The 21,736-nt window shown below is 36.3% G+C and overlaps 1 protein-coding gene across 10 annotated transcripts in view; it reads left to right on the top strand.

The window, feature by feature from the left end:
• The window catches only part of ATE1 (arginyltransferase 1), a 123,302-nt gene that overhangs the window by 65,821 nt on the left and 35,745 nt on the right, over window positions 1-21,736 (top strand). Inside the window, exon 11 of one of the 10 annotated variants that reach the window (XM_020280740.2) lies at window positions 230-19,755. The exons of the other annotated variants lie outside the window; for them this stretch is intronic. Within the exon in view, the coding sequence (XP_020136329.2) occupies window positions 230-337 (108 nt within the window). The 3' untranslated portion in view covers window positions 338-19,755. Of the gene's footprint in view, window positions 1-229; window positions 19,756-21,736 lie in introns of those variants that run through there. 10 annotated transcript variants of the gene reach the window in all.

Below are 21,736 nucleotides of genomic sequence, written 5' to 3' on the forward strand. Positions count from 1 at the left end.
GGCAGAGGCTTTGGAGCTTTGAACGAGGGATGAACGTATTAATGAGGAAATCTCTTTACTAGGTTAGAAATTAAGCTTTCTGTAATGAGAACCACAGCCTGTACTGCTCTTACTTTGTAATCTATTGTATCATTGTGAGGTTTACGTATATTTCAGAATTTTCCTTTAAAAAAAAAGGTTTTATGACTTGCCTTAATGAAACTCTTTGATGTTTTCTACGTATTTGTAGCCCACTGTAAAAACTCTGGAGAGTAAAGAACAGTGCAAAGGAGCAGACTCCCTGGCTCCTACCCACTGTGACAACAATAGCCAAACACCTGTGCCTCACTTGTCCTGATGCTTTAAGCTCTGAAGATGCAGACCTGGATCTTCTACTTAAAACTTGTGCTCTAGATGAAGATTTGGTTCATTTTACATAAAACCAGGTGAAATAGTGGTCTGGTAAGTGGCTTAGGAGAACATGGGGTTTTCCTACACCAGGTGAGGAAGAGGAAAGAGTTTAACTGACAGATAGGAGTACTTCAAGGTAAGAGTAGGTGTGGTGGAGAAGCACATTTCAGGGAGGAGAAGCAGTAAAAGTTAAGGATTCAGGGAGGACAGTTCCTGTGATATGTTAATAGAAAAAAGGATAACCAAAGGACTGTGAAGGACATTGATAGCTAGGCTAGGGTATTTAGGCAACTGGGAGTCAGCAATGGCTTTAGAGCAGAGCAGTATAGGTCAAAAAATATATTTATAATGGGAATTTTAAGAACATGCCAAATTAAAGAAAAAAGTGTACTTGAATCCTGTGTACCCATTGCCCTAGCTTTAGCAATTTTCATACATTTTACGTCATCTATTCCTTCACCCCATTCCCACCACTACCCCGTTTTGAGTTATTTTGGAGCAAATCAAGGATATCACTTCATCTGTAAATATCTGAATATATATTTCTAAAAGATAAGGACACTTTGGAAATATAACCATAATCTCATCATCATACCTGAAAATATTTAAAATTGTCCAAGTAGCATCTGATATCTAGTTGGTGTTTCTGTTTCCTTAATTGTCTCATAATCTTTTCTACAGTTAGTTTGTTTGACTTTGGACCCAAACACAATTCAGTTCATACATTATATCTGGTTGATGTGTCTCTTAAATCTCTCTAATCACTTCAAAAGCAGATTGGTCTTTTAATAGAGTAAAGCTAACGTGAAAACTAATGTTCTAGGTGAGAATTTCTTCCTGTCTTTTTTGGATAATTTATGTTTTTTCAAATCATGAATCTTGGGGAAGATCAGCTGAAAAATCAGGAAATTGGGGAAAGTATTATAATTTTCCCACAAGTATTAAACTGAACATCCAACACAGAAATGTTACTAGTTTGAAGAAATCCACTGATGTCAAGTCAAAAGAAAGGGCAGGAGACCCTGACTGTGGAGCTGACAGTGAAGGTTGACACTTGCGGGGGAGCAGGGGAGGAGCACGGAGTGGGGAGCAGTCACGGTCTAATCAGTCAGCCTGCTTGTAGCTGTTGCTTGTTACGGAGTGTGGTGTGGTGTGTGTGTTTGTCCCTGTCTGCCGTTAACAATGTCAGTAACAATGCAAATATAATAAATATTAATAAGCTTATCTGTAAAGTATATGAGTAGTGTTCCACGAAATAACAGGCTTTGGGAGCAAAATAAGTTCATAAATTGGCAATTTCAACTCGTGATTCTGTATAGTGCTGCTAATTTGCTAAGAGATCCAAATGCTAGGTTATTTGAAATGGAATCTAATAATGTTCATTAGAGTTTTCCAATGTTTTAATATTTGCTACAGGCTAAAACTCTTTATAAATACTACTAAACTTAATATTTCTTCCTTGTTAAATAATTTTTAAGATATCTATTATGAGTAAAGAGTATGAAGAATATTGGAAGTATTAAGAATAACTGATGATTTCAGGAATTCTTATTTTTCATCCCTAAATCCCTAAAACTAATATCTGTTTGGAATTTGGAAACACTGGCAAAACCTATAAAACTAGGTTATAGCCCAAAGTGGAAAGAAACTCTGAGACTCAATTTAATCATTTAAACAACAATTTACATTTTTTCTATTATGTTGTATTCACATTATATCTTCTTGAGAGAGAGAGAGTTCTGAAATCTATAGTAAGTGATTTTGTAGATATTTGTGAGGTAATTAATTTTTGCATATTATATTCATTTTATAAACCTAGCAGTTTTATGGCATCATTGTTGTGAACACTTTTGGGTCTTTGAGAACATGTTGATTTTAATTTTTATATCATTAGTTTAAGCAAAATAGTTTCCATTGCATTATGATTGAAAATAAGTAATTTTAGGTAACTAAAGGAATAAAGATACTGTCATTTCATTTAAGGATATTGTCTTAGTTCTTTTCATGTTGCTATAACAGAACCCTTTAGGCTGGATAATTTATGAAGACAAGTGGTTTATTTAGCTTATGATTCTGGTGGCTGGAAGGTCCAAGAGCATGGCACCAGCATCTGCTCAGCTTCTGGTGAGGTCCTCGCGCTATGTCACAAGATGGCAGAAAAGCAGAAAGGGGAGCGAGTGAGTGCAGAGAGGCACAGGAGTGACCAGCCTCACTTAAAACAACCTGCTCTCTGGGAACTAATCCCTCACTGTGAGAGGGAGAAGTCACTCACTCTTGGAAGCCAGCATTAATCGACTCATGAGGGCGGTTCCCCCATGGTCCACACACTAGGCCCTCATCTTCCAACATAGCCACATTGGAATCAGATTTCAACATGAGTCTTTGCAGGGGCAAACCACATTCAAACCACTGTAGCAGATATTATGTTATGTTTTGAGTAACTGAGAGCCCTCAGTTACGAAGGAATAGCACATATTATTAAAATGGCTCTTTTCAATCAGAAAGTATACTATTTAAAATTGTAAGATAGGTGTTAATGCAAGAATGAATATGTCCCATTGCAAGTTGAAGGTCTAGAATTAGAGACCAGCAAAAAGTAATAACTCACAAGAAGTGAATTGTTCACTATTATAAAATCTCTCATTTTTGAGATTAAATGAGGGTCATCAATTTGACTACAAATTTGACTGCGTATGACTACAAAAATGGTTAAAGTCATATTTTTTTTCTTAGCATATAACTAAGTATAAAGCATTAGTAATGGCATATTTTTGTCACATTATAAAATATACATGGAAAACACTAAAAAATGTTTTCTACCTTGTATTGAAGAATTTATTTTTTAAACAGGTGGAACATTTTTAGTAATTAAGAAGGAGCAATCTGTTAGGTACCTGATACATGCTTGACACTGGGAATACAGTTGAAAGCAGTGTGGATATGGGCTCTGCTCTGATGGAGATTATGACTTAGGGAGGCATATATTAATAGATAATCAGAGTACAGTGTGTCACATGGTACCAAGTGACACTTTACTTGAAACAAGACTAATGTTTCATTTCAATTTTCTTATGTAGATTTGAACATGTAAGTTACAATTTTCACCATATAATACATTTACCGTATAATGTAAGACAAACTAAAGTATTGAACAGCAAGTCTGAGATACACAAAAGAGCTCATTTTACTCTTTTCCTGGATTGTGTTGGCCTGGTGACTTACGCTTACTAATAGGCACCCTGGCAGTAACTGTCTGGGACTTCTGGACTCAGGCTTAAAGGGGACCGGCAGCTTTTTCTTCCTCTGTTTTTGGAGCCAGCCATCATATAAAAGGTCCAACTAGCCTGCTGGAGACAGAGGCCACCTGTGAGGCCCGAAGCCATCTTGGATGTTTCAGCCTCACTCAAACTCAATGTGACTGCACAATTGAGCCCAAGAAAGACCAGCAAAAAAGCCACCTGGCTGAGTTCTAGCCAACTCACAGAATCATGAGGAATAATAAATTATTGTTTGAAGCCACTAAGGTTTGGGGTGGTTTGTTACTCAGCAGTGGATGACTGAACACGTGGTTTAGGTGGAGGGTGTACCTTCATTCTCTCCTGTGCTGTGCAGGCTCATGTCCTAAATTGAGCTGAACTGATCTGAGAAGTTTCTGATGGCTCAGCGTGAGAGTTTGGCAAAGTCACTTAATTTCCATATTTAATCATACCTAGAATTGTGCTTGGCTTGTGAGAATTTGTCTTTATAGGGCATTTTATTTAATACCCTGACTTGAGCCTACAAAGCATGTTAACGTGTCAGCAAATTTTGATTTTGCATGTCTTGCTAATGGTGAGCAGTGCAAGATGAAAACCACTAGGTGGTCATCAAAATAGCTGTATAGACAGCATGTACTGCAACAAATTCTCCTCTCTAAGTACTCATGGTTTTCTAATTTATACCAGATATATTCTTGTGCATCATATTCCCTAAAATGTTTTTATTGAATTCATTTATTTTTACTGTTCAGTGTTTGTGTGTACATGTGCATTTTAAATAAAGACTGATTTGCATTATACACAGTCATTATATTACATAAATAAGTTTGGTCACAGACAACACACAGTTGTCTGTGACCCAAGTCTTAGATGTAAGGCACAGGATGGTCACAGAAGAATTTAATGAGAGCTGACAGAATCATTGGTGAAAGTGAATTGTCTTGATTATGTCGTGTTCTCATTGCTCACGTTAACTATTATACTAATTGTGGCCATTTTAATGGGACTTGATACTGTTTTAGTGTAACTCAGTAACAGTTTGGGGACTCTGGAACTGTCTGAAATGAGTGGAAATTATATTTTCAACTGAGAATAGTTTATTCTTAGAGGACTGCCTCCTGCTGAAGCAAGAAGAGACAGTGCGCTTTTCCGGCTGCTGTCCTCAGTGGTGCTGGTCCTCTTGCTTTGCTCCCCTCACAGTTCCCAGTGTGGTTGCTGCCCATTCAGGCATCACAGGCCATCAGCATTGACTAGCATCAGAAAGGAGTAACTTCCTCTCCTGTTCAATGGTATTAAGTACATTCACATTGCTATGCAACTATTACCACCTTTCATCTCTAGAATTCTTTGTCTGGCAGAACTAAAACACTGTACCCAATTGACAGTAAGTCCCCATTCCTTCCTCTTCCCAGCCCCTAAGAATTTGACAACTCTAGGTGCCTCATATAAGTATATATTCATTTATATATATGTATATTTAACTGATCTGTTGGTTTAAAGATATTTCTGTTTTTATAATGTTATCTTTGTAATCTGTGCATTATTCCTTTTTTTTTAAATTTAAGAATATTAAGGGGTACAAACATTTTAGTTACATGAATTGATTCTGTATAGTTTGAGTCAAAGTTATAAGTGTGCCCAGAACCTAGATATATGTGCATTGTACCTATTAGGTGAATTTACTCATCCCCTCCTTCCTCCCACACCTGTTTGATTTCTGTTGAGTTTTACTTCCCTATGTGTGCATGAGTGTGGATCGATTAGTTCCAATTTAAGAGTGAGTACATGTGGTGTTTGTTTTTCCATTCTTGCAATACTTCACTTAGAAGAATGGTTTCCAGTTCCATCCAGGTTGTTACAAAAGGTAACATTTTTTATGGCTGGGTAGTACTCCATTATATACATACACCACATTTTATTAATCTACTCATGTATTGATGGTCACTTGTGTTGATTCCACATCTTTGTGATTGTGAATTGTGCTGTAATAAACATTTGAGCGCAAGTGTCTTTTTAATAAAATGACTTTTTTCTCTTTGGATAAATACCCAATAGTGCGATTGCTGGATCAGATTATAGGTCCACTTTTAGTTCTTTGAGGTGTCTCCATACTATTTTCCATAGAAAATATGTGCTAGTTTGCAGTCCCAACAATCATGTATAACTGTTCCTTTCTCTCCACATCCATGTCAGCATGTGTTGTTTTCGGACTTTTTGATAAAAGCTGTTCTCACTGGAGTTAGTTAATATCTCATTGTGGTTTTGACTTGCCTTTCCCTGATGACTAGAGACATCGAGCAACTTTTCATATGTTTATTGGTCACTAGTCTATCTTCTTTTGAAAAGCCTCTGTTCATTATGCTTAACAATTATTGGCTCAAAGTAAGTGGAAGAAAGTAGGATAGAAATCAAAAGATTCTTCAAACTAAATGACAAAGGGGACACAAGCTATCAAAATCTGATTCAACAAAAGCACCCCTAAGAGGAAAATTTATAGCCTTAAATGCCTACATTCAAAAGACAGATCACAAATCTGCAATATAATGAATTATCTCAAGAAATTGGAAAAGGAAGAGCAAACCAATCCCAGTCCTCACAGAAGAAAAGAGATAAGTAAGGTCAGAGTAGAACTAAAAGAAATCAATAGCATTATTTCTTTTTAAATTAATCCTATGTTTAGTTAATTCCACACCTCAAAATTTTATATTTAGGGTTCTTTTTTTTTTTTTTTTTTTTTTGGAGACAGAGTCTCACTTTGTGGCTCAGGCTAGAGTGAGTGCCATGGCATCAGCCTAGCTCACAGCAACCTCAAACTCCTGGGCTCAAGCAATCCTACTGCCTCAGCCTCCCGAGTAGCTGGGACTACAGGCATGCGCCACCATGCCTGGCTAATTTTTTCTATATGTATTAGTTGGCCAATTAATTTCTTTCTATTTATAGTAGAGATGGGGTCTCGCTCTTGCTCAGGCTGGTTTCAAACTCCTGACCATGAGCGATCCTCCCGCCTCAGCCTCCCAGAGTGCTAGGATTACAGGCGGGAGCCACCACGCCCGGCCTATGTTTAGAGTTTTTTCCTCTTTTTATTTACCTTTTCCTTATCTTCTTTCTGTTTTTGCTAGAAAATAGCTATTTTTTTTGTTTTTCTTTGTTTTTTCCTTAAGCTTTCTTAAAAATGGGTTTTCCTATGCTTTCCAAATGTTTATTATTTGCATGTAAAGATTAGTTTATATTCTTTTTGACCCCTTCTCGTACATTTCAAAACTATTTGGTTACATTTGAAAATGAAAAATTCAAGTGTAGAGAAATGTTTTAGGTATAATTTAGTATTTCTCTTCCATGTTACCTCTTAGAGTGCTGTTATAGAGCCATTCTGTGATCTGCAAGAGGTGTTTTGACCGAATTCTTTATCCAGATTTATGTGCAGGCCAACGTAAACAGAGTGATTTAGGCAATCTGTTTGGTATCATGACATGGCCAGACATCAGATAGTTGAAACATCAGAAAGTGTCCTGAAATGGTAGAAAAGAAACAAAAGGCTTATTCATCTGTGATGAATCATTTTTATACTGAATGCTTCAGCTTCATTGTGGTTATACAACACTCCGCAAATTCTGCAAAAGTTTGCCCCAAAGAAGATACTTGGCATTACTTTTATAAAAGCACCTACCAAAAAAAATTGGAGTTAACAGAGCTATATCTGCAAAATCATGCACTACTGAAACCTCCAAGCTTTTCAAGGTTTCCTGATGAAACAAATTAGTAAATGTTATTTTACTACTGTCATGCAGCCCAGAGTGATGCATTTGGCCACATGTGGTAGTGACTTTGCTACCGCTAGGCTAAAAGGAATACAAATGATCTCATCAGTTACCCACAGCACAGAACAAAATACTGGGTTCTTTTGATTCAGCATGTTTTCTTGATGTCAAATGTCCAATGAATTAGACAAAGTCAGTAAAGAAAATTACCACAGAAAAATTTTAGTAAGGGATTTTTGATGCCTCCTAGAGGCAATGGGGGTAAAAGAATTTTCATGATCATCACAAATTATTGTTTCTAAAATTGTTGTATGTGGAATTATGCCACATCAGAGTCAAAAGCAGCTCTTTAAGGGCTGTCTGTTCTAAACTTCTCATTACAGATGAGAAAATTGACAATGAAGATGGTGAGCATCTTGCTCAGAGTTAGCATTAACTTACACTTTTAATTTTAGCATCATTAAAGAGACTTTGAAGTTAAGAATTGAAATTCATGTAAATAGCATTTTTTATCAGATTTATGATAAGGTGTATAAAACTTTTAATTTGAATTATCCTAAAATGCTTGCCATATTAATTAAAGGTAAATGTTAACTAGAGAATAAAAGTATACTTAATCATGTGCCATATTTTTCCCAACCTTTAAAAAATATCAGTCATCTGTAGAGCTTTTGAAAAGTACTAATGTTTGAGCTCTATTTTGACCTACTTAAGAAGAAAGTGTGCTTCACTCCTTTACATAACCCATTCTTTTTTGGCCAGGCTCTATTTTATGTGCCCTTAAACTTTCCTGCCTCTGAGCTGTCTGTCTCTTGTATCTTCGACGTCTTTCACTTATTCCTGCATGTGGAAGTCGGAGCTTCTTTTCCAGACCAAGTTCATGCTCCATTTCTTCCATGAAGTCATCCTCTGTATCTTCCCCACTTTACCCTATCTTCTTTCCTCCCTATGTGCTGAAGCTGGAGGTAATCTCTTCACTTCTGTGAACTCTTCTCATTTGTAAGTACTTTAGCTCTTCTTGGGCTCTAGTTGTTTGTAGGTATATGTGATTAGTTAGTGTTTATGGAGGGCGTACTTGGCAAAACATCATGCTAGATGCCTAGGCAAAAGGAAGATCAGACATGGTCACTGCTTGTCCATCCTTGAGCAAACTGTCTTATTAATATCGGTCACTGTCCCCACTGTGCAGCAAATCAGTTGGCTAATAGAAGGTGCTCAGTGGATTTTTGACATGTATTGCATATGGAAGGCAGACGTCTGTCTGCATGCATAAAACTGGGAAATGAAGGAAAGTAGTGAGTACCGTGCACAGAACAGGTGGTTCTAATTGAAACTTTAGGCTTGGAAAAAATTTTTAAAGGCCCATTTCAGTAGTACAATTTATATTTTCTATGAATTCTTTTCTCTCCTACCTACTTGTAGTTTTTTTTTTTAAGGGAAACATTGAATTGTCAGATAAATATATGTGTGTCTGTGTCTGTATATACAGAAAAGTGCAGCAATCTTAAGTGTACAATTTGATCAATTTTCACAAAGTGAGCATACCTGTGCAAACATCACCTAGAACAAGAAAGAGAACATGACCAGCATCCTGTAAACCCCTTATGCTCCCTCCCATCCCCAAAAGGTAACCACAATTCTGACTTCTAACACTTATAGACTAGTTTTGCATATTTTTGTACTTTATGTAAATGGAAGCACTCAATGAATTTTATTTTGTGACTGATTTGTTTCACTCAATATTATATTTGTGAGATTTATCCATGTGGTTGTGTATAGCAATAGGTAGTTTATTCTTATTGCTGAGTGTAGTATTCTGTTTAATGAATATAACACATCTTATATGTTCATTCTACTGTGCATGGACTGGTTCTAGCTTTTGCCTAATACACATATAGCTGTGAACATTCTTTATATGTCTTTGGTGAACATATGTATGCATTTCTAATGAGTGTAGACCTACGTGTGAATTGCTAGATCATAGGGTATGTGTATATTCAGGTTTAGTTCATAGTGCCCCTCTTTTTTTTTTTTAAGACACAGGGTCTCACTCTGTCAGCCACGCTGGAATGCAGTGGCTCGATCATAGCTCACTGTAACTTCAAACTCCTGGGTTCATGGGATCTTCTTGCCCAAGCCTCTCAAGTAGCTGGGACTACAGGCCCAGCCAATTTTTAAATTTTTTTGTAGAGATTGGATCTTGCTATGTTCCCCAGGCTGGTTTTGAACTCCTGGACTCAAGTAATCCTCCCACCTCAGCCTCCCAAAGTGCTGAGATTACAGGGCTGAGCCACTATGCCTGGCCCATAATTATTTTTTTAAAATGGTTGTACTAACTTCAATCTCTTAATGGTATCTTTTGATGAGCAGAAATTCCTAATTTTACTGTAGTCTAGTGTCAGATTTTTCCCTTTATGGTCAGTGCTTTTCCTATATTTTCTTCTAGAAATTTTATAGTTTTAACTTTTACAATTCAATAATCTATCTGAAACTTACTTTTGTGTATGGTGTAAGCCAGGGAGCAAGACTGATTTTTTTTTCCCAGATGGAAAATTACATGTAGTTTCTTATAGACACTACATGCACATATCAGCTTAATAATTTATTCCAATTAAATTACTTCTGTGTCATAATATTTATAGGATGGTAAAATGCCCCAGCTTTTCCTTTGTCAGACTTAGCATTGATTCCATTAAATGAGGAAAATACTAATTTTGAGATTTAACTAATTTAACTTTTCATTTCTCCCCATAGGATGATATTGGTTAGTCTGTTCTACAGTGAATGCTTGATTTAAAGACTGAAGGGTATGGAGTTAAGTCACTTTTGCTCTTGTAGTTTTCTTCCAAATAACTTTAAAAAAAATAACCCCAAACTGTGAGGACCTCTTTAATTAAAAGAGGATGATATATTTGTGGAAATTCAATTAAGAGAATGATTAAAACACAATGAAGAGCTCTTTATGTGTTAATAGTTGTGATATCAAAGCTATTTCCCAGTCACATCCCATTTTTGTTATTTTCCTTATATCATTGTTAATTGTGTATATTTGTTTAATTATGCAGAAGTTTAAAATTTTTTATGTAGTATAATCTATTCATCTTTTTCCTTTATGGTTTATGGCTTCTGTAGCATGCTTTAGAAAGACCTTCTCTATCCTACATATTAAAACAGTGATGATGAGAGGCCAAGGCAGGAGAATCGCTTGAGGCCAGGTGTTCCAGACCAGCCTTGGCAACATCACGAGACTTTGTCTCTACAAAAAATTTAAAAATTAGCTGAACATGGTAGTATGTGCCTGTAGTACTAGCTACTCAGGAGGCTGAGGCTGGAGGATTGTTGGAGCCCAGGAGTTTGAGGCTGCAATGAACTATGATTGTGCCACTGCACTCCTGCGTGGGTGATAGAACATGACCCAGTATCTATTAAAAAAATCCAAAAAACCTTAAAAGCAAAAACAAAAATGAAAAAACAATGATAATATTAAAATTCACTGATTTTGAAATTTCCATCATATTGGTACGTGACAAAAACAAACTGCAACAGCATTATTATATGAACTCATGTATATAAAACAGCTTGTGTTTGTATGTAGGAAAGGATGTCCACTGAAATGTTAATAGTGCTGCTTTCAAATGCGTATTTATTACCTTTATACTTATTTTTTTAAAGCTGTTTTTACTTGAGGTAGAAAGAGCAGAAATGCACCAGGAATCAGTCTGTATTAAGAGAATGTTATTGGTTAATTGATGATCACATTCCTACCCTTAAATACTTAATTCAACTTCTAAGTGGTTGTATAATTTTCATATTAATGAAAGTAAACTGATAATGCAGTAGTGAATTATCCCCTTTTATCAATGTAGTTACACCAGTATTTAGACTGGAAATTGAAGTTTAGTTTATTATAAAACATTAATGTTAGAGTACTTACAGCATCATTGTGATTGGTGTTATTGTGATTACCAGGTCAAGTTCAGCTTTTTTTTTTTTTTAAATGTATCACTTTAAAGAACAACTCTACTTATCTTCACTTATCTAGTTCTTATTATTAATAATATTAATTTTCTAACTTGTGATTTGAAACATATGGTTTTATATATCTATCAAATATGTAATATACTCAGTGTGGCTCAAGCGAAGAAAAATGATTTAGACTTTTTAAATCCATGAGTCTTCTCTTGTTGAACAAGTCTTTAAATTAATTCTTCGAGAATAGTCTAGGCTCTTGGTCTCACATTTACTAGTAGTGTCTTCTTCCCAAGATGGTAACCCAGGGGGCTGTGTTTTGAACAAAATAGACCTTTGGGTAAAATCCGTGTGTTCATTAAAAAATAAAGAATAGATTTTTTTTCCCTCTGCAAATAACCATTGACTTGCTCTGAGGTTAATAAAACTTATGTGGCCTGTTTTTGATGCAGCAGTTTTGCATGTTTGAATGCCTGCCTCTGCTGCAGCAGCTCATTGTTCTAAATTGTTTTCTTTGGGAGTATTTTAAAATTCACTGTAAAAACAGTGCTGAAATCATAGAAGCATAGCTTTTATATTCATGTGTTAATGTTTCTGCCAGAACTTTACATCTTGGACTCAGTTTTCTCTAATTGGCATGATAATTGTGAATAGCCAGTAACCTCAATACGGAAATTTAGCAATTAAACTTTCTTTTTTTTTTTTTGAGATAGAGTCTTGCTCTGTCATCCTGGCTAGAGTACAGTGGTATCATCATAGTTCACTGTAACCTCAAGTTTCTGGGCTGAAGCTATCCTCCTGCCTCAGCCTCCCAGGTAGCTGGGACTACCAGTGGACCAGTGGGCACCACTACTCCTGGCTAAGTTTTCTATTTTTTTGTAGAGATGGAGTCTCACTCTTGATCAGGCTGGTCTCGAACTCCTGAGCTCAACCGGTCCTCCTACCTTGGCCTTCCAGAGCACTAGGATTACAGGCATGAACCACTACACTCAACCTGCAATGAGTTTTGAAAGGGAAATGCAAATTTTAGTTGTAAATTTTAAACATCTAGGACTTTATGTGACATACCTTATCTTTAATCCCGCCTTTATTTTGTGTTAGTATCCCAGGGTTAGAAACAGACTTGTTAGTGTTAGAAGAATCTGTAGAGTTTGTGGCCTCTTCTCTTCTGGTTTTGTGTAACATGTTCTCACCCTTCAGCTGATGGCTTGGTTCTCCTTATCCTCTCTTTTGTCCTTTTCACCTTACAAGATTCATCTCTGAATTGCTTCCCCTGTGAAACCTTGTCTGACTTTCCTTGACACAAGTATATTGTTTTCTTTGTAACTTACATGCTGATATCAACATTTATTGCATTGTATTATAACTACTTGTTTTCCCTTCCGTCTCATTAGACTCTAAATTTGTGCAGAGATGGAATTTGGGCTCATTATTTTTTCTAGCAGCAATCCCTGATTTATAGTAAATGTTCCCTAAATCTTTGGATGCATGGATATAGAGTACGAGGATAATGAATCATTTGGCTACTGGTTGGGGAAAATGCATATCTATGTCAAATAAAGTGGCATTGTTTGGCACTTCTAAAGGATAGATCTTTTATAATTTTGGCAATATTAATGAAATATAACTTTATTAAAAGTATTTTTTTAAAAGAAAGCTGTTGTATTAGAATTTTAGATAAATGAACAGTGGAAATACCTTTACATTTGCATTTTTCTTCAAATTCTTTTCAGACATTGCAAATAATTAATTTAGAACATTTGTAATTCTGAAAAGTTAGTCCTATATAATATTATGCATGGTTTATATTTGATTTTTATTTGAATGAAAGGTTTGTTTTTAAAGGAGTTTATTTAGAGATAGTTCTTTCACTCCATTTGTGCTGCTGTAACCAAATACCGCAGACTGAGTAATTTGTAAACAATAGAGTTTTATTTCTCACAGTTCTGGAGATTGAGAAGTCTAAGGTCAGGGTGCCAGCAGTTTCTCTGTCTGGTGAGGGCTGGCTCTGTGTGCTTCCAAGATGACACCTTTTTATACACTGTGTCCTAACATGAGGAACTGCAGAAAGGAGGCGCAAGCTAGTTCCCTATAGCTCTTTTATAACATCCTTTCCTGAAGGCGGAGCCCTCATGACTTAATCACTTCCTAAAAAAGGCCCCACTTGTTAATACCACCGCAATAGGGATTAAGTTTCAACATGAATTTTGGAGGGGACGTATTCAAACCATAGCAGTATCTAATTAAATAAAATGCACTATAAGTAAAACCCTTGAAACAATAGAATACAGTATAAAATAATTTTTAAGTATAATAATTTTGGATAATTATATAAAATAAACTTACAATGTAAGCATTCATTGGACAAAATAACATTAATTTGTTTCATGATCTAACATATTAGCTATAATAAGGCAGTGAAGTGAAATGAATTAGGATCCACTCTGAGTCCCTATTCCCACTTGTCCTAATAGTGGTTCTCTATTGGAGTACTTTTGCACCCCACCTCCCCTAATATCAGGAGACATTTTTGGTTGTCTCAACTGGGATGGTGGGGGAAGGGTGAGTGTGCTATTGGCATCTAGTGGGTACAGATGAGCTAAACATCCCCCCAAAACAAGGAATTATCTGGCCCAAAACGTCAGTACTGCCCAAGTTAAAAAACCCTATTTAAAGAGTTACTGACTTGTTGAAATCTGTAGGGCTTTACAGTTGCTGAATTACTGTGGGTAATTTGACTCTTGCTGTCAAAAAGGAACTTATAGAAAGATTAATTTTGAGTTTACCATAACAAGCTGCAAACAAACTGCCCTGTATGACACACTAGAGAGAAGTTTCACGTGTCTAATTCACGACCCTGTGCAGCCGTAAACTCACTGATGACCACAGGACTACCTTAAATTTTCTTTGAGGGGACTTATGTATGACCTTAATGTCAACTTACAGGTAATTAATGTTTCTCCTAATGTCTTACAAATCTTGAGGTCCTCTACACGCAGCAGTGGCAACAACAAATAAGGTTAAAATTCCCAACATGTGGTGGCTTTCTTTTTCCAGTTTTAAGGTGCATGGCAGGGTCTGAGTTTTACATTTATAAACCAGTTTTTCTTGCCATTATACAAATAAAAAGAAACTTGACGGCATCATAATAACCAAGTGAGTTGAATTACTTTCATGCTAGCAGCTAAAATCAGTGTATCATTTTTAGTACAGAGAGCACCGTGCTGGCATATATCTTTTAGGATGGGAGGTTATACTCATTTTCAGGTTTACTGGGGCCGAGGTGTTTGACACATCCTACGCCCATGTGCATCAATCTCCCGTGGTTAGAACTAAGCTGTTTTAGAGAAACGCATGTGTCTGCATGTGCTTTATTTACTATTCTGATTTGTTCTTCTTGCCCAGTGTTCTACTTTGCTGTTGATGTTGGAATGAAAGCCAGCTTTTCTACCCTTCCGCCACCCTCTAGGATGCTCTGTCACAGCTTAGGTCTTCTTTCCTCCTTATATCTATATCTGTTTTATTTGTTCTTACATCTTCATCTTCATTCTGTAAAAATAGGGCAACTGTATGATTTTTTCATGCTTAATACTTTCACACACCTTATTGTCCAAGTTTGTGGCATTAGCTAATGGGACGTGACCTTGAGTAGCATAATTATCTTGGATAGACGGCAGGAAGCTAGTTGGGAACAGCAGTGCTGAGAAGCAGGGGAGCCTGAGGGCCCCTGCTAGAGGGCCTTCCCACTTGTCACCCGTCACCTTACTCCTGCTGTCCTGTGTCCAGCCTCAGCCGTTCTCCAGTTAAGAACAGTGTACACTGTGTGCAGATCATTTTGCTAGAAAATCTATGGTGTTTCACACAGTTCTCTGAAAGCTAGCTAGACTCCTTCACGTGATCTTTACGGGTTCCCTTTTCTTTTGGTTATTCCCTATCTGCCTTTATAGACACCATTGCTCAGCTAGGTGTGCTTTCTTTCATTCTTTTTACCAGTTCATTTCTCTTAAGATAAAATTTTGTCTTACCTCATTTTTACCATCCTTTTTTTTTGGCGTCTTCAGCCATTATTTAGTCAATTGATTGTATGCATGTGTGTATGTATGTAGTATCTATGTGATTTATAACCTGAGACCTGTGTAGTGATTTGTATTATAATCTCCCATTTTTTCCTATAGTGTTTGTCCTATACAAGGAAGTCTGTTTCACTCAGGTGTCTGCCATGCCCACGCCCCTTTTCTGAGGGACGTTGCTCTTTCCACGTACTCTGTAGAAGAGATTAAGATCTCATAAACATGGATCCAAGAGGGTTGAAATTGTAGCAGACTTTTGTACACAAGCACGCGTATCTCGAGGATAGAGTCTGTAGGTTACTTTCATCTGGCTTTCAAAGGGGACTGTAAATCAAAAGATACCCAGATGAGAGAGCAGGGAGAGGGGAAGGGGAGCAAAAGCAGAGATTGCAAATATTAATAGCAGATAAAAATACAGGCCAGGGCCTCCTGCTGCTGAGGAGACATAAATAACCTCTTGTTCCACCTGCTTTCCAGTTCTTGAATTATGATGTCTTATCCATGAGGCCTTCATCTAGCCTGGGTTTCCTTTTCTTCCTATATAGGCCTGGGATTCTCCAGAGGCTTGACCCTACATGGCTAATATTTCTGCCCTCATTTCCTGATGGGCCTCGCTATATAATGTTATGTTCCCTGTCACCGTTAGTACTAGCCACTTATTGGGATCACCTGAGTGAATTTCTCTGCTTCTTCAACCCAAAGAGCCACCATACCAACCTCATCTACCAGCAGCATGGATGCATTTGGGGAGGGTAACACTGTGCCCTTGTGGCTTTGTTTCCCTTTCCTTGGGTGCTCAGTTTTGTGGTCAGGACTTACATAATAAATGAGCCACTTATCAAGGTTGAGATGAAGAATGAAGAGGAAAAGGGGTAGTGAGATATTCTGTAGAAATGGGAGTTGATAAGATCCCATATCAGAAATAGTTTTATCTTTCCCAGGCAGTAAAACAGTCCATCCTCTATTTCTAAGATATTGTTAGGATTGTGATGGAGAATTCAGAAGAGTAGTTAATGGACCATGTTTGTGTTTGGGCTTGATTTAGTATTTAATGAGATAAATGCTGTATAAAAACATTGAGTTAAAATTAATACAAGCAGATGATAGAAAATATATTATCTGAAAATACTGAAACAGATTAGATTTTCTTCCCTGAGAGTTTTTAAAAACAAAGTTATTTAAACTATAACTAACTGGCTATACTTTTCTCAGTTTTGAGGTAGGAAGAATTTAAGTGCTGCTTGGTCACCTTGATAGGTAATCCTTAGAGGGAGTTTGGGAAGAATAAGGACCTTCCCCCTCTACTCCCATATTTCCCTTCTTTGTTACCATTTATTGATTTTTTAAAAATTTTCTTCCCATCTGTTTTGTGTAAACTGAGGAAAAATTACAAGAGACACCACACCTGTGGGGTGCTTGTGTGCCTTTTATGTTATCTTGGAGTCAGTATCTTGTGGCTACATATTTTAGTTAAGAATTTGGAATAAGGTTCAGAGAAGAGAAATTTCTGCCTTCTCTGTATTCAAGGTCTTACATTGCAATAAAGCACCATGTAGTTGGACTGCTCCTAGCTCACAAGGAAAACACTATGAGAAAGATAAAACGTTTTTATATTTTGGGGGGGATATGGGATTTTAGAAAGAAGAATCTAGAGAGATGGTTAAGTATTTTTATTGCCTTAGTTTAGGATAAATCTAATAAATACATCCCCAGGGGCTTTATTGAATGCTTCGTTAGGGTCAGCTTAGTAGGGTTGGTAAGTCTTGTATGAGATTCTGCTAAACAGTGTTACTTGTTTTCTAAACATGGGGTAAATTTATGCTTTCGTTTATTTTCTTCTGCTTGGGAAATCTTGCCATTCTCAGACCTGGCCCAGGGCTCTCAATTAATATTCCATGTAAGATCTTAAGTTCAATATTATTACATTTCAATTAGTATTCAAATAGTCTTCTTTTTTTGAACTATTTTTTTGAAAACATTTTCAAACTTTCAGAAAAGTTGCAAGAATAAAAATGGTGCAGTGAATACCTATACAGTAAACCTTTCAGATTTCCCTATTGGTAATGTTTTACCCCATTTGCTATATCTATTGTTCTCTTCCCCTTCCTTCTGTTTATATGCATAGATATGTGAATGTGTGTGTTTATACACTTACACATAGGCACATACTATTTTTTGAACCATTTTAAAGTAAGTTGAATATATTGTGGTCCTCTACTCTAAAATGTTATAATTTGTATTTGCCAAGAATGGAGAAATTCTATTATACATTACATTACAGTTATCAATTTCAGTAAATTTAACATCAGTACAAAACTTTACTGTTGCTATTCTAGTTTTGTCATTTGACCCATAGTGTCCTTTATAACATTAAATGGTAGACTTTTTAAAGAATTTTTTTTATCTTAGTGTTATACACTAAATGGAGAGATGTTAATTTAAATAGGAAGAAGATACTGATGTTTCAGTTCTACTAGTCCTGTTTAATATTCCAGAACTTTGCTCTTAAAAAGACATATTTAGCAATTGCCCCCAAAAGCTGAAGAACTGTGAACAGGATTTTTAAATTACATTACAGAGGACCAGATAATTTACATAAATTAAGCAAAGGAATAGATATTTAAGCAAGTATCAGAATTCTTCTATAATAAACCTTGTTTTATCCAAAATACTGAGCATACATTTTTAACAGAGTTATTATTTTTAGAAAGTCCGGAGCTCTTTTTGTGGTTCTCACTGGTTAATTGGACATCGTTGGTTCAGCCTTCCTTGAATTAGGTGTAGTGGAGACATTCCAGTCTTAATCTTTCTTGGCATTCTGCTGTTGACCACTAACCTCAGGGAACATTCTTTTCCCTTGACTTCGCTAATTGCACACACTCCTGGTTTCCCTGTGTTCCTCTGGCCGCTCTTTCTCATCCTCGCCAGTCCTTCCTGTTTGCCCCTTGACTGAGATGTCCAACTCTTCCACTTCATTCCATAACTTTTTCTCTTGATCAGTAAGTCCCCAAGTACCTTTTGGGTGTCCAAGAGATCAAAACTGTCTTCATAATGATACTAAGGTGTTATTTGCCCTTTTTCCCTGTTGACATTTGTGCTGAGTGTGCAAAGGCAATTGGGGGAACTGTTTGTGCCAAGGCATGGAAACATACAAGTAGCCGTGGTGCACTTGCAATAAAAATAATGCCAGTTTTACTTCAGAATTTCCTTGATGAAACAGTAAAAATTATTTAATTAAAAGTATATGTGGGTGTTTTTTTTTTAAATATATTTTATGTGACGAAATGGGTAGTATGTATAAAGCGTTTCTGCTATATCCCAGAGTACAAAAGCTGCCTCAGGAAAAGCACTTGTGCAATTGAGTTGCAGGCTGAGCTTTGCTGTTGCTATTAGATACTTTTTTATTTCTTGCTTTGTCATCCAGGCTAGAGTGCAGTGGTGTCATCATAGCTCACTGCAATGTCAAACTCAGACTTAAGCATTCCTCCTTCCTCAGCCTCCCGACTAGGTAGAACTACAGGCATGTGCCACCACTCTGCTAATTTTTTAATTTTTTGTAGAGATGGGGTCTTGCTCTTCGTAGAGATGGACCTGCTGTTGCTCAGGCTGCTCTTGAACTCCTGGCCTCAAGTGATCCTCCTGCCTTGGCCTCCCAAAGTGCTGGGATTACAGGCATGAACCACCTTGCCCCACCTGGATGCCTTTTTTACTTTAAAGAACAACTAATAGACTTCTCTATTCAGACTTGGCTATTTGGCAGACATTTTCTCAAAATGAATGAAGTGAACTTGTCACTTCAAGAGAAATAGTTGACAGTGTTTGTTGCCAAATTTGAGCTGTCAGTTATCAGTCTTTAAGTACTGGAGAACTTGTATCCATCACTGTGGACCTGACCCTTTCCAGTACTTAAAGACTCTTGTGATGATATATCACAATATCAGTGGTGATATTAGAAAACGTGATTCCTAGTTAACCGTTGAAACATGTCAACATTTGGAAGATCTGTCTAACCCAGTAAATTATTATTTTTCAAATGACTGCTACATTATGTTACAGATCATAAACAGGTAAAAGATCAGCTAAAAGTGCAAGATACATTAAAAGATTTTAGTATAATAGAGTAAGAAAAAAGTTCATAGATAACTCTTTAGATTTTACATTGTAAATAACCTAAATTACTCGTGAAAACTGCTAGTAGAATTTTGATGTAGAATCCAAGAATATTCACTGTTATATTAAAAGGTTACTGATCGGTCTATAGCAGAGCCTTACTTGGACAAAAAAAAAATAATGAAAGAGAAATTAAAACAATTTTAAAAAAGTAAAAAAAAAAAAGAAAAAGGAAAACGTTACTGAGTACTCCTTCCTTTTGCAGCTGTGTTGTATAGATGTATGAATTTACCCACATATGTACTATAATGGGCATTTTCTATGAATTCACCCCTGCTATTCCTGTCCACTTTGGATAAAGTGGCTTTTGCTATAAACTATTTTACAATATTTAAGGTTGAAGATATTAAACAGGTTATGATTAAATAGGTCCAACAATATTACCAACCAGTTGGCAAGCCTACAGTCTTTGCATTAGTAGGATTTGAGAGTACATGCTTGTACACATCCACAGTTGCCACTTCAGTGTTAAATCACAAGCCATGTTAACTTGGCTCACTCTTCTATTCCTCTTACATCCTAGAATCTTGCTGGACCCTGTTCTCTGTTAGAGTTGCTATTGCTTGAGTTGTAACCTGCTATTACTGTCTACTTGCCTGGACTTCTTCTAGTTCTTTTCTGGAGCCTTCTCTAGATGATTTGCCAAGGTTGATATCTGGCCATCCATAGTCTGGACTCTTTGTCACACACAAATTAACCTCTGATTTGGATGATAGCATTAAAAACATCACTATTTTATATATTTTATTTGTAAAAGCATTGTGGGAAATGTTACCTGCTTGGTACATCTATAAATTCATAGTAATAGGACAGTTAAAAAAATCTTTTTACTGAAACATTGGTATAGAAAAGTGTATAAACGTGTATATCTCTATGAATATCACAAGATAAACAGACTCATGGGTCCTCAGTTGTCTTCTGGATATTGAAATTTCACTCCCTGGCAGTTACATTCCTGTATAGTAGGGGTCTGCAGACTTTTCTATAAAGGGTCAGATAGTAAATACTTTAGGCTTTGCAGCCTTGTGGTCTGCCATGGTTGCCAAAGCAGCCACAGACAATATATAAACAAATGGGGATAGCTGTGTTCCAGTAAAACTTCATGGACATTAAAATTTTAATGTCATATAATTTTCATGTCACAAAATATTCCTTTTATTTTCAACCATTAAAAAATATAAAAACCATTCTTACAGAGACAAGCAGCAGACCAAATTTGGCCCATTGGCCATAGTTTGCTGTCCCTTACTTCACAGTATGCCGTTACCTACTTTCAGCTTCTGTGAATTCAGCCTGTGCATGTCTCAATTAATGTCATCATCATCTAGTACATTATAGCTATCCTCCCATAATCACAAAACCAATCTATAAGGGCAATGTGAACCTCAATGATAAAATTGCCCTGGTGTTCTAGTACATGTATTACCAACTTGGGATATAAATTTCAAAATGGACTCTAACCTACATAAACTAAATTTAAATTTATACTGTATGAAGTAAGTACTAAACCGTGAGTTTATTCCATGGTGATGGTTTGGTTATCTTTGGTTACTCTTCATTTTCTTTTTAAATTTAACTTTCCAGATACTTAACCAGTTTAAAATTATTCTAAATTTAGAGGATTATATAGCATAGTTTGTCAGTCATGAAATAACTCTGTTGTGCTTTAAAGTGCTAATAAGTTGCTAAAAGCTACTTATTGTCACCTACATGATAGTACCTTATAATAGAAAAAGCAAATATTTAATTCAGCTTGCATTTACTGTGGCTGCTATGTATGAGGCACTTTAAGGACCTGTGTTAATCCCCCTATTGGTGCTGATGACTTAGACACAGGCCCTGTCTTCAGGGAGTTCTTAGAATAAAGATTTGAAAAATCTCTTGCAATATTGAATCGGTAAGTTTTAGAAAGAAAGAACAAAATACTGAGGAGCATGGATGCCTGCTTAGGGTAGGGTAGAGAAGTGTATATTTATCGAATCTGTTGTTTCCCGCAAATTTTTAAAATTTCAAACCTACAGAAAAGTTGGAAGAATAATACAATAAATATCCATATACCTTCACCTAAAGTCACTAATTATCAACATCTTGCACATTGGCTTCATTTCTTTGTATAAATTGC

Source organism: Microcebus murinus, chromosome 14, assembly GCF_040939455.1.
Source record: "Microcebus murinus isolate Inina chromosome 14, M.murinus_Inina_mat1.0, whole genome shotgun sequence".
NCBI lineage: Eukaryota > Metazoa > Chordata > Mammalia > Primates > Cheirogaleidae > Microcebus > Microcebus murinus.